The following is a 14,585-nucleotide window of genomic DNA, read 5'->3' as shown; positions in this document are numbered from 1 at the left end:
TATGGAGAGGATGGTAGTATGGCCGGCCCTGGAGGGTAGACCGGTGACAAATTCCAGGGCTATGTGCAACCATTTTCATCTGGGGATGGTAAGAGGGTGGAGGAAGCCAGCAGACAGAGTCTTAGAGCTCTTCTGTTGAGCACAAATTAGGCAGGCAGCTATGAATTCACGAACATCCCTCCTCAATGACGTCCACCAGATGCACTGCTAAAGGACCGACGGTGTGCGAGGGGTGCCTGGATAGCAGAACAGGCAGGAACCATAACACATTGGAGAACCTTGGAACGCAGGTGGTCAGGAATGAAAAGCCTCCCCGCCGGACAGTTGTCAGGAAACCATCACCTGGAAACTGCTTTGTGCTCAATGTCTCCCAAGAGGGGAGGTTTAGATCCGAGTTGGGTTCTCCATCTTTAGAGATGTGTACTCAAGACAGAGCATCTGGCTTTCCGTTCTTAGATCCCGGGCAACAGGAGAGAGAAAAATCAAACCACCTGAAATAGAGTCCCCAGCGAGCTTGGCAAGGATTTAAACATTTGGCCGTCCAGAGGTACTTTAAATTACAGTGGTCAATCCAAATGATGAAGGGTTGTTCTGTGCCCTCCAGCCAATGATGCCACTTCTTCAAGTTGAGATTGATGGCCAGGAGCCAATGGTGTAGTTCTGTTTGGTCTGGAATTAGATGGCAAGAAAAAAAGGCAAATGGGTGAAGTCAGTTGTCCTTAGTGGCCCTTTGGGACAGCACAGCCCACACCCCCAGGTCAGAATGAACTACCTTCACATATACCTCCACGCTGAACTGCCACGATGGGTCCGGTAAGGTAAGGACTAGGGCAGAGATAAAGAGATCCTTTAGTTTGCTGAGCACATGTACAGCTTTGGGATTCCAGGTTAGAAGTTAGAGAACCCCAGGAAGGTCTGAAGCTGCATGGCCAATCCCTTACTTGCCTTGATCCCGACAGGATCCAGCTGTATGCTACCAGCTGAGAGTGTGAATCCCAGGAGGTTGGCACTGGTGACATGGAACTGACACTTCACATACAGAAGGAACACATAGTGTTCCTCCAGGGAGCAAGAGAAGATGATAAAGTTGTTGAGGAAGACAATTACATATCGTGAGTAGGGAGGAGACGCATTGGGCTTGGCAACGGCTTCCCCAGTCCAATACTTGGCCGTTGGTCCAGCTGATGTGGGGGCTGTGGAATATTTAGGAGCGAGGAAATTTCACGACTGGATTTGTTGCACAGGTGGCATCCTATCACAGTTCCACGCTGGAATTCACTGAGCTCCTGAGAGCGACCCATTCTTTCACAAATGTTTGTAAAAACAGTCTGCATGCCTAGGTGCTTGATTTTATACACCTGTGGCCATGGAAGTGATTGGAACACCTGATTCTGATTATTTGGATGGGTGAGCGAATACTTTTGGCAATATAGTGTATGTACTTGAGACTCTTCTCTGCACTGGCACTGAGGTGGTTTAATGAACTTCATGTCTTTAAATGAGGGGTGAGACCTACCTAGGTACTTCATATTCATTATCCATTGCCACTTTGCACATGTGTACTGTGATGTATATACTGATGTAAATATGGTTAAATCCACAATAGTGTTATTTAACAGTATATTTGTGTGGTTGTTGTATCTTGTAACTAACTAAGCTGCTGTAACACAAAAATGTCCCTCATGGGATCAGAGTATTTCTATCTACCTATTCCTAAAATAATTAAACTAGCACATATTTTTCTGTTTGTTTTAAACAAATGATTCGGCAGGGGGCAGAACTTTCTCTTGCAAAGCCCTACAGTTCTAGTGGGACTCAGTCTTTAAGTCAATTTAAGTGTTTCAGGCTGTAAGTCTTGTTATGTAATATATTGACCACTAGAGGTCGATGTTTGTTACTGATAGACTGTGAGTTTTTCATAACGTGATTCAGTGTAAGTTTCAGCAGCTTTATTTCAGCGGTAAATAAATTTACTTAAAGAATTATTAGGAAACAATCGACTATTTCTTCTTTTTCGATTTCTTCTGTTTATTTAGTGATACCTATTATTACAAAAATTCTCCTGTAGCATTAGGGCTGATTCTCTCTGTGTTAATGCTCAGGATAATTGTGTAGTTCCCAGCATGCTTTGCATCATCATGTCCTTGGGCAGTTTGTGGTTCTTTGTGGTCTGTGTATCGTGAGAGTCATCAGAGCTACAGTATGAAGTTTCTCTTTAGTCATGAGTTATTTTTGGTGAAGTTTATTTTCTAACACTGTGTGTTGTGAGTCTGTTCAAGTTTTCATGTCTTCAGTTCTTAATATTCAGACCGCTCCAAATGACCAACAACAATAGCATGATGTTTTGACCATCAGAGGATATCAGTGTATATGTTGTAACATGTTATACTTCATAAACAGGATTAAATTAATCTTTAATAACCAACAGTAATGCTGTGTTTGTTGGATGATTATAGTAATTATTCTGCTTTAATTACACACCACTGACCACTGACAAAACAACCCCCTGTGTTAGTGTTCTAGCACAATGTGTACCAAGGTAACAGACCAGACAAATCAATCTCGAGGTATCTGAAGCTACCACAGTTTACTCCTACTACTAACCTTTGGTCTCCTTTTACTCTGTAATTAATCTTTGCAGCTAAGATGCTTGAAACTCATGGTCTTGCGGTTTATTTGGTTTTCCAGCGTGGAAGCAGCTTTCAGGTAAATCACGCCAGATCACAAAGCTTTTTTTAAGCAGTATTTCTGTCACAGCTCTAAAGGAAGTGGTGAGCAACCAGTGGGCAAACGTGTGAAAGGATTTAAAGTGTAAAAAGATGTTGATGAGGTTCACCTCTGTATTTTCACGTGTTTGAGGTTGTGAAGTTGAAGTTGTGTGTGACGTGTAGATGGATCTTCACCTCAGTGTGATGTAGTTCTACAGAGACTAAAGACAAAAAGATAAGCTTCTTTTACAGGTATGTTTTGGAATCATTGTAATAAATAACGTTTGACACAAATGCATGTGTCATTACTTTTGCACGCATGATTTCAGAAGAAAAGCAGCACACGGTCTCGTGCATCTCTGTGTCACTGCAACTCATAATAGAACCTGTGGCTAGCTGTATGTAGGGCAGTACAGCAGTGTGTATGAATGTGGTTTGTGCTGTTCGGTGAAACACAAGTAGAAAGGTTTGTGTGTGAAAGTGTGTGTGATGTCTGGACTACTTCTTCCCACATGCATCAAACGAGCACTTTAAAAGTAGAACACACCACTGAGGTGAATACACACTCCCAAATAAAACTGTATGCTGTCTGTTAGAATAAAAAACACATAACCACCACACAGAGCATCTCTAACCTCCATAAAACAATTCAACTTTTGATTTCAATTTAAAAAGAAAATTAATTTTATTCCTGCTGTGTTGTTATTAATATCATATTACAAAACAGATGCAGTTTGGAATTTAACACCATTAACAGCTTGAAGTGAAGACGGATAAACAGCAGCATCGGAACATTTTCTTATTTACTGTGTGACTCGGTGATGTGTTGCCATAACAACCATCCTCATGCATCACTTAAACAGTTTTAGATTCATATTTAACTCATTCTCATCTCCAGATGAACACAAGGGCACAACTAAGAAAGAAAGGCCTGACAGCATCCACACCGAGTCGTCCACTAACAAAAGGAAGTGATCATGTGATCAGTAATTACAGACCAGCTGCTGTTCACCTTAAACATCTGGCATGTGGAGCATCTGGTCTCCATCCTGCATTAAATGTATGACAGAAGCTGAAAGGAGTCTGAGTTTAAAAAGGTTAGTGAGACCAGAGATCTGTAAAGGATGTGTGACGAACAGGCGGATAAATTACCATCAATTATTTATTAGAAGTATTTATTTATTCAAGGTCACAGATCAGCAGAGGACAATAAAAATAAAACATGAACCTTTATTTAACTGGACAGTTCTTATAGAAAATATATATTATCTTTATTAAATTTAGAAAGATGAAATAGTTATTTATATTTACAAATCATACAGAATAAAACCAAACACACTGCACACATTCATGGTTTTACTCACGTGATCGTTCAACAGGAAGTGTGATGAATTTACAAAGAGGGTCTTACAGTCAGAGAGACAGGAAATGAAAAAAACACAACCCAAAATAGGCATGAACTCTTACACATTATTACACAAGACTCTCTTTGTAAAAGACAGAAACTTTCATATAGACACATGGAAAATTGACACAGAGAAATAAATATGAAAAAATATAAAACTTGAGTATATTTTATTTTGTTAAAATAAAGTTGATCTTTTTTACAGACACGCCACTGCAATCAGTTACTTCCTTCAGACCTCACATGAGCTGACCATCGAAACTTCCTGTTTACTCAGAAGTTCTGCACACATGCCAGTGAAAGATCCCCAAAGTCTGGGTTAAGTCGTGGCTGAGGTTCTCAAACACTGGATTAAAAATGTACAAGGAACTGAAATTCACTGTCATTTATATTGGATTCTATAAAACTTACAGAAACACTATTTTACTTAGATTTAAAGGTGAGATCCAGTAAGCCCCTCCCACTCTGAGCACATGGACAAGTTTGGATTAAAACTTTTGTCACTCAGGTACTGTGTTACTCCCACATAATGAAATAAAACTCCACACATTCTACACAAATACACTACACATCATTCAGGAGAAACCCAGTAGATTATGTCATGATGGTGGAAAATTCCATAAAGTGGAGTGAAAGAGGAAGAAATCTTGGAAAGTACCAAGACTCTGAGTGTTTCCACCTTGTTCTGTGGATCATGAGCTATTTTCAGATCAGATATTTTAAGACTTCTACTTTATAAGAAACAGAAGTGAGTGATGAGGATTGAATATCAGGACAGGAGTCAGTAGAGCTGGAGTTTTCTGTGCAGCAGATATAAAGCTGAAGGTTCTGTGGTACATTAAGACTCTGTTGTTAAAGCAATCTTCTGCTTTCAGCTTGTTCTGACCTGCTCTTCCTGACTCTCTGGGGTTTGTGTCTGAATGCCATACACATTCCAGTACTGGAGATGAGATAAAGTGATATTCTGGCTCAGTTCCACATCCTACATAGATCCATTATGGAGTCTGAAGCTTGACCATGTGATTCTGCTCCATAAATCAGTAAGAAGGCAACTTTTGGATGTAAGAAGCTCTCAATATAAGAGTCTCAGCATGATGTGTTCCATAACAGGAGCTTTACTGAAGTACGAACTATCAGGAGAGAGTTTTCTTCAGATTCTATAGAATTACAGTGTATTTCATATAAACAATAAACTTTGTAGAAGTTAGATTTAAGTTTTTCTGAAGATTGTCTGCTGTGATCCTTCCTCATTTCTAGAACATTCCCTGCAGCTAAAATGCTGTGACTGTAAACATCTCTCCACTTCTACATGAACAGACTCGTTTAGTGAGTATCTTCATCTCCCGCCTTTTTTACAACGGCATTCTGGACAATTGTGTAAAATCCAGTTCTTATCACCAGTAAAGCACATGAACAAGGTTTTCAGCTACTGCTCATGTTTCCTGTTGCTGTACAATTATATTAGAGAATGTGAAATAGAAGATTGTTAGACTTTTTAATGCTGCTTTTGAGAAGGAGCTGATGATTTAAATAATTTTTATTTGCAAATACAAATTAGGATTAGATTCCTGTTAAGCCGTTGGCTATATGGAGAAGACCAGAAAGACTAGTAAACCACATCACTGCCCTCATTCACCTCCAACAGCTGGCCAGATGTGTTTGCTGATCCGTCAAGTGGTGGTGTTACTCAGCACTAAAAGTTTTTTTTTATTTGAAGTGTTTAATATCCTGTTTTATACAATTCCCAGTAAAATCTTTTGGGTGGATCGTGTGGTCATGTGACTCATTTCTTAAATTCTAATATGAAAGCATTAAGCCCAGACCCACACTGAGGCTTACAGTCAGAACAGAGTGTTAGTGCAGGAATATTACAAACTGAAAGTACAGGACTGATGATGGGAAACGTTCTATAACGTGTTCCAGCTTGTTCGGAAGCTTGTTAGACACAGTCGTTGTCTGTAACTGACTCAGTCATTGTTTATCCAAACACATCTGCTGGACCATTTTCAGAGGAGATCCATACAGAATTAGAGCCTCAAACCTATGGAGCTTCACCTACAGTATAAACCCTGAGGGCCTCAGACTCCTGCATTAAGTGAGAGAATATTACAGGCTGAGGTCATGCAGTAGTTTTGTAATAACACTGTTTTTTCTGTGTAAATAAAATACTTGCTCTGTCACGCTCTCTCTCTCTCTCTCTCTCTCTCTCTCTCTCTTTATCTGTGATCTCATCTTCTGAAACTCAATTGCATGTTGTTGTGGCTCGCTTCAAAAGAGGTGTGTATTCTGCTTCTTTTATGAAACTCATTGGAAATGAAAAAAGACAAACCACGAAAACAAAGAAGTGAAATTTGTGCTAAAAAACAACAACCCAAAGCAGTACCTGATCTCTGAAGGAAAGACTGGATAAACCTGGACCAAATAGAATGAAAGATTCAGAGTCTAATCCACTTAAAGAGTCTCTCCACCCCATGACCCTCCATCCAGTTCCTCTTGTTCTCTTCTTGTGAACTGAACTCATTAACTAGTTCTCTAGGTAATATTAGCTGACTACAGTTTTGTGTTCCTCCTTACAGAACCCTGGATATTCTGCTGCAGTGTTTTCATCACTTCCAGACACACAGGTTTTTGTTCACAGAAACATTTGATATCTGAGTTGTATTGATTTGTGGATAACAGGAAATGGAGAGATGGTGCATTAGGTTCTCCAGCACAATAGGAATCACAGAGGAAGTAAAAAGTGCCTGTGAGATCTTGAATAATCAGCTGATGTTCTACATAAATACTGACATCTCTTCATTAACCCCCTCTTTATAAAGCACAGAAACATGAACTGAACCATTAAGAAAGAAAAGAAATGACAAACAGTGACATTTGTTATAGTTGCTGCAGAAACTTGTGGTTGGTTCAGTGTTCAGCTCTCCGTCTCTCACACAGTAAAGGGGAAGTGGTGATGGACCACCAGGCTGCAAAAATCACCAGCTTTGTTCTTTAACACGAGACCTGTGAAGTTCTGAACTTTCTTCTGAAGTGATCAATCTCTTCATTCTACACAAAGTCTTCATGTCTTTATTCAGAACCGATGGAGTCATTTCTTTTCTCATTAGACTTGTTTAAAAAATGAAGCGTGATCAGACATTACATAAAAAGTATTTTATTAAATGTTTTAATCATCAGCATGATATTTCAGGTTACAAGTACAGACTGAAGTGAAGTTGACACGTTACCTGTATGTAATGTAACGTCTACCTGAGGGTGAAAATCTTTAACTCTAGACAGGAATCCAGTCCAGTGTTGAACTTCCTACAACAGACTCCATAAATAATTACTGACAGTGATTACTGACAATCATTAAATCCTAATAAACACCAAATATTTATATAAAATAGAAATGTAAAAGTATGTTATACACACTGACACATAAATGCTGCTGATTCAGAGCATCTTTTTGCTCATTGCTAACGACTTCAAAGTCTTTGTTAATTGATTGATTTGATAAAGACTTCTGACATGGTGTAAACGAACTTTACAGGAAAAGCTCAAACCCGGTTATTTTAATCGTTTAATCTCTGTGGTGTGTTTTATCTGGGTCAGAGCTCTTGTAGATTCTTTTTATTTCGAGGTCTTCATGACACAAACAACACTTCAGTTCAGGAACAATACAGTCACCAGGTTAAAAACAGAGAAATGTAAGAACAGACGTTTAAGGAACACTTCATTAATGCTGTTATTGTGTATCAGTGTTTGATCTAACACACAAACACAAAGCCCTGTAATAATCACAGTCAGAACTGCTCTCGGGTTTAGTCACACTGCAAAATTCACAACGACTTATGTGGAGCGTTTCTCACAGCTGATTTAAATTTACATGGAAAATGAGCATCAGTTCATTTTATATGCAAATTACCACAAGAATAAAAAAAATCTTTAGTTTCTAATGCAGACTGATGACTAGATGTGAGACACTGAAGCCCTGAACACTTACCTTCTTCTACATCATACAAGCTGCTTTTACTGTAGAGTTCAAAAGAATTTCAGAAAGAGTTTCAGTGTTTGCACTTGTTCACACACAAACACACACACACACACACACACACTTTCTGTAAATGGTGTATCCTGGTGTGAATGGAGGTGGATCCAGATCTAAGGAACATCAGGCATGAACTGGGAACACAATCTGGATGGAACACACACACACACACACACACACACACACACACTTATTCACACATTGGGGCAAATTGTCACTGCACTTAGTATAAAAAGTTAAATGCATTCCTGCTGCAAAATCCAGTCGTCCTAGTGATGTGCTGCCAGTGTCCACTGGTCAGATTTATGTGATCTGTTATTGCTGTTTATTTTAATACTGGAGTACAGAGGCATGGCACAGCTCTGAAACTGTAAAATAGAAATTAAATGAGTTCAGGATGAGAATATTAACAGTTTAGATCAGCTAATTATTTATGAAATGCATCACGTGACATCAGATAACAATTACAAGCCAATTGCAATGTTCAGTGTCCTGAACTGTTCTTTTAAATACAAAACATATATTTATACATTTAACACTGGTAGAAGATTACATAATTATAAACCACTTAAAATATATTATTAATAATTATTATTGTCTTTTCCTATTATCCCATATGAGATCCAGCAGTAAATCCATGTGAAAACAGCTAAAAAGGTGTTGAACCCCGAGCTGAGGGGAGAGTGTGTAGTGAGCATGTTCACACTGAACAGGAGGAGCTCCAGCGGGTTAATGGATGTGAGCCAGAAAAGACGCTAAGCTAACAGCATCGGAAACGTGTGTACAGCAGAAACTTTTATCATGGATCTGATCTGAAATTGGTATTAAATTCTTCTCTGACACTGATGTTCAGGACGACGGGAAAATGTTTGTGTGAGGAACGCTTACTATGGATTATGAAAATGGTGAATATTTTAGCAGGAAACAGGATTCTCCGGTGTCTTCACCTCCTATTGTGCTGTAAGTTTACTCCTTTATTGTACAACACAACACACTGGAGCTGGAAATATAAAGAGTCTTACACAAGAATTCAGGAGGAAAGAGTAGAGTGGATATTTAGCTGGTGTGTTGGATAGAATGAATTTTCCTCAGTGTTGAGCTGAACAGTGATACAGCAGTTTAGAGCTGTGTGTTAATGAGTCCAATGAAAAGATCACATTTCACATCACTTTAACTTTTCAATTAAAACATTAACCTTTGTTTAGTTTGTATTACAGACTCTGAATAAATACTAAACCTTCATTATAATTATCACTGGTGTGGATTTTACAAACACATCTGTTATAACTTTAGAGGGTTGTGTTGTTTACTTTTAATGTATTTAAGGAACAACAAGCTTAGGAAACACTCCTGTACCTTAAATAGAGTTTAGAGTGATATCTAGAAGTTCACATTAAGGTACTGAAGGTGTTTTCTGGATGGTATCAGTCCAGTGACTGGGAAAGGTCCAGTTTAATACCTTTTTATCATTTGCAATTAAGATTAAATAATAAAAGTGCATGGTGTAATAGAATCATTATGCTGATTTGTGATGATGTTTTCCACTCTGATGACTTCACCCTTCTCTAAAATCAGCAATTATATAAAAACTGGAGCATCTGATTCATGAAAACCAGACACAAATGATCCAGCATCAATTTTATATTGATTTTTTTTCAGTGGAAATCCTTTTTTTCCTTAAATAAAGATAACTCTAAATGTACAAAGTCTTGCAAAAGTTTTCAGCCCCCTCAGAACTAATCAGATTTGTCAGAATTACAAATAATGAATGATTCTTCCTCTCAGTATTTTTACTGCACTCCTGTTCTATAGTCAATTTCCAGTAAAAATGAATTATTGATGTCCAAGTATCTCAAAGCTCAGATGAAAGATATTCTCTTAACAATGAAATATTTCACCTGAAATTGACTTCATTTAAACAGCTTCAATTCTGATTAAAAATCACTTTTATTGAAGTGCCATTGAAGACACAGTCTGTATGAATGAGGTGAAAATGAAGTAAGGAGATTTCTAAGAAAATTAAAGATAATGTAATAGATATTCCGGATGGAACAGGGTGTAAAATTATATCCAGTTGGTTGGACATCCCATTGAGGTCAGTATTGAGGAAGTGGAAGCTGCATCCACATCACCTACACAAACACTACCTAGATAATGACTGGTGATGGAAGCCACAGTGAGGCCAACAGTCACCCTGAAGGAGTTACAGAGTAGAGCGTCTGAGAATGGAGTGAAGCTGCACCACACCTTTACAAGAGCTCTGTGTAGCTCAGGACTGTGTGGGAGACACGGCTAAAAACAAACCAGTTACTCAAGAAGAGCTGTATGAAAGCACAACAGTGACCCAGTGAAGATGTGGGTTTTATTGTGATGAGGCAATGATCTAAATACTGTATTCAGGTTCTGTGTGTGGTGTGACCCTGATTAACACCAATCTCTATAGTAACATATGGTGGTGGCAGCATCATGCTCTGGGAAAGCTTTTCATTCTGGGAGAAATTAATGAAAGAATGATTTCTGACAAAAGAACCTGCTTTCATCTGCTAAGAATAACCCAGAAATTTGTCCCAAAATAAATAATGAACTTCCACATTGTAAATGTAGTAAAGTTTACTTTAAGTGCTGATTGGTTTGGAATAAAAATACAGACTGGAACAATATGTGAGTTATTTATAAATGAAATCTTGTGAGATTTAAGGGGGTGAATACTTCTTCAAGGCACTGCATATTATAACATCCTGTATCTGGTTTTAGATGAACTACTGCAGTAAATAATAATATATTTTCTACAGAATATATCAGATTCCCTGAAATGTAAAGTTTCTGCATTTTGAAGTTGAAAGCAGCATCAACTGAAATCACAGATCTGTATCACAGTGTAGATTTAATGGACTGTATGTGATGATGATGTGATGATGTTTGTGAGTGAAATGATGAAGCTGAAGCTGTGATGCAGGTTTACTGTGTGAAGCTGGAGATGAGACGGTCACACTGCAGGAAGTGGAAGGAACCACTATAACTCTCCATACTGGGATAACTGGAATTCAGAGTGATGCTCATATAGTTTGGTTTTATGGACCTGAGAAAGCAGAGAAAAAGATATTGAACAGTCAGGTGTTTAAAGGAGAAACTGTTACAGAAATCAGTGAGAGATTTAAAGAGCGACTGCAGCTGGACAGAATCAGTGGAGCTTTAACCATCAGGAACATCAGCAGAACTGATTCTGGAGTTTATTTATTACACGTCATCACTGAACATCTCTCATCTAGGACTTTCAGTGTCAGTGTTTATGGTGAGTAAAAGTGTTTCATGTCTCCTTCATGTCCATGTTCAATCTCATAACTTCATAATTAATAAACAACAATCAACAAGGTTTCATAGGGAGGAAAAAAACAGTAAAAATAACTAATTAAAGTGAAACACAGAAGAGGTGAACACGTCAATCAATCAATCAACCAACCAATGACGTGTCAGAGGGGCGGAGACAGCTCTGAAACCTAAACAAACACATGGAAAAGTAAACAGAAAGCAGCACCTGCTGATGTACAGAGAGGTGAAATGTGACAGAGAGACTGTTTATAACTGTTCTATAGATATTCACATTAACTGTAACTACACTGGGATAAAATTATGGTGTTTTATTTATTTTTAAATTAGAAAATTGTAATGTTTGACAAACAGCTGAGGTATAAGAGAAATAACACACTTTAGGACATGCAGATTTAGGAAATTAATCAACACTAGGGATGATAACAGTAACACACACACACACACACACACAGTGTTTATAGTATTATAGTTAGATTGTTTTGCTTTAAAAGAATTGTAAAGCTGTTATTTCTAATCCCTTCTATTATAATCTGTGTTTCTGTTTCTTAGCTCCAGTATCAGCTCCAGTAATAAGAAATCAAAGAGGACACCGAAGTGTGATTTCCACAGAGCCGTGTTTCCTCCTGTGCTCTGTGGAGAATGGAGAAGATGTGAATTTATCCTGGTACAGAGAGAATGAGAGAATCTCCACCACCAGTAACACAGATCTCAGTGTTCCCCTCAATCTCTCACTTCAACTACACCATGACAAGAACACTAACACTTACATCTGTGTGTCTGCAAACCCTGTCAGCAACAAAACATCTTCTCTCAGCATCACACAGCTCTGTTATCACACCTCAGGTACGTCAGAGACTCCAAACTCTCATCACTTTATATAGAAGAGAATCATGAATATTCATGATGGAGAGAGACAGAGGTGACTGAAGATCTAAAATAAATTCATTCCTGATGATCTGGTTAAAGAAAAGTCAGTGATTTAAATGTTTATGTGAAAGTCTCAGTGAGATTTATTCAGTGACCACAACATCATTCAGTGGAGTCGATATCACCAATACTGTGAAACAGTACATGGAGGATTCACATTTCACTGACTGCCATGGAATATTAATCCAGTGTAGCATCATGTTACAGGTTTCTCATGGATTTGAGGCAGGAATCTAAATAACATGAGCTTCATCTGTGTCTGATGGAGAGCTGCTGATATGACCAGAAAACATCTCTATTGTCATTAATTAAACCACAGGACACTTTTCTGAGTTATTGTGAGAATCACAACATCCTTTTATTTCATTCATCTACTTTTTATTGTAACAGTTACATTTAAACAATTTTGCAATAGAATTTTCTTTTACATTTTGTTTTACTGCTAATTCTGTTTTCATGGCAGAACTAAAAAAAACTAAATATTACTTTCTTCAAGTTTTAATGAAATATTTTGGTCATATCACTCAGCTCTATGTCTGTGTCATATAGAGGAAATAATTTAACTACATTTATAATTATATCATAATCTTTACAGGTAAAACTAAAGATTCCCATTCGCTGCTTCCTGCCCTGATATCTGCTGGACTTTTCATATTATTGATAATATTATTAACTCTGGGGTTTTGGCTGAAAAAGAAAAAGCACCAAGGCAAGTGATGATCTTTCTGTTCATGTATTAGTTCAGTGTTTAGATTTATTAAGTACAGTAACATTTAATCTGATTTGTTTGTGTTTATTTTCAGAAAAATCTGAGGAACTGACTTACGCTGATGTGAATATTAAAGCTCACACTGCAGAGAGAGATAAAGAGGTAAACTTCTGAAGAAAAGGATTTGGTATAAAATTCACAGGAGTGATAAAGTGATAAAGTCTCCCCCTGATTCAGATACTGAAATCTACTGCTGTGTCTTACAGGAAGAAAACTCCACAGTAACGGATGGTGAAGTGGAGAGAGACTCTGTGGTGTATTCACATGTGATGAGATCCAAATAATTCAACACATCTCTATATCCTTCTCGCTATTTAAATTGTTTTTTTTAGCATAAATCTTTTTTTTTTTGTTATATAAACCATTTTCAGTGTGTAGATTCTGTACAATAACATTAAAGTGTGAGTTCAGTTAAGTTTCGATGTTTCAGTCAATATTTCAGTGGAGAGCTTGATGTGATTACAGGAAGTAGATTTCAGAGTGGGTTAACTGAGTCCTGTCTGAACGAGTGTTTCTGTTTGTTAAACCTGGTTTTGTTTCGTCTCAGACGTATTTACAAACTCATTAATCTCTTTGAACTGAGCGGTGCTGAGAAATCCTCTAACAGTTAGGGCGTGTCTTCAGGGATCAGTGTCTAATAGTTCAACATTTACATGCTCTGACTAGCAGAATTAAAGTGAGCAAAGAACCAAGTGTTAAAAAGTTCAAGCTAAAAAACGAGTTTCAGCGAATCATCAGTTTCAGTTTTCCAGCTGTTTCTCAGTGTTTACGCTTCTCACATTACAGCTGTATTGTTCAGATCAGATCCAGGATACAGAGCTCTGTGTTAGAGGTGTGTGTGGGACTGGTTTCTCAACCCGACTCCCACCTGCTCCTGATTCTGACTAAACCCCGCCCAGTTACACTGTTTTGTGACTAAACCCCACCCACTTACGCAGTTATTACTTTCTATTATTATTGTTCCACTGTTCTGCCCTGGTTCTGTTTCCAAAATAGACATAAATCAGTCATTTAATCCACAGGATCCCTGACCAGGATAAGGTGTGTAGTGCAGATGAATGAATAAATGCAGTAAATGCTATATTTAGAGTTAAAGCACAGAAATAGAAGAGAAATAACAGACACACTGCAGAGTAAAGCAGAAAAACCCTGAAAACACAACATCAGCTCCTGACTGAGAGAGAGACAGATCTAGAAGATAAAGATGTTAGTGTTGTGGTTTATTTGCTCTTCAGATTAACACGTTTACTGTAGTTCCTGAAAAACCTGATAGTCTGATCTTCTTCCTGGAACACAGTTTGTTCTGGTTTAGTGTGTGTAGCTCTAACAAACAGCTTCATAACAGTAAAGGACAGACAATGTGGGATAAGAGAGATGTGTGCAGTGTGTTTTTTGCTTTTTTAATAAAAATGTAAA

At 37.9% G+C, this 14,585-nt stretch overlaps 1 protein-coding gene across 1 annotated transcript; it reads left to right on the top strand.

Moving 5' to 3' along the window:
- Nucleotides 1-11,086: 11,086 nt before the first annotated feature.
- Nucleotides 11,087-13,511, top strand: LOC131349296 (signaling lymphocytic activation molecule-like; the record flags this gene model as incomplete). The annotated part of the gene is made up of 5 exons (XM_058384884.1): nt 11,087-11,435; nt 12,023-12,316; nt 12,996-13,109; nt 13,204-13,271; nt 13,376-13,511. Coding segments are annotated over 5 exons (903 nt in total), but the record flags the coding sequence as incomplete, so codon positions are not given.
- Between the last annotated feature and the right edge of the window lie 1,074 nt (nt 13,512-14,585).

This window comes from Hemibagrus wyckioides, linkage group LG29 (assembly GCF_019097595.1).
Source record: "Hemibagrus wyckioides isolate EC202008001 linkage group LG29, SWU_Hwy_1.0, whole genome shotgun sequence".
NCBI classification, from domain to species: Eukaryota; Metazoa; Chordata; class Actinopteri; order Siluriformes; family Bagridae; genus Hemibagrus; species Hemibagrus wyckioides.
Note: the sequence above shows the minus strand (reverse complement) of the source record. Positions and strands in the feature narration are given on the sequence as shown.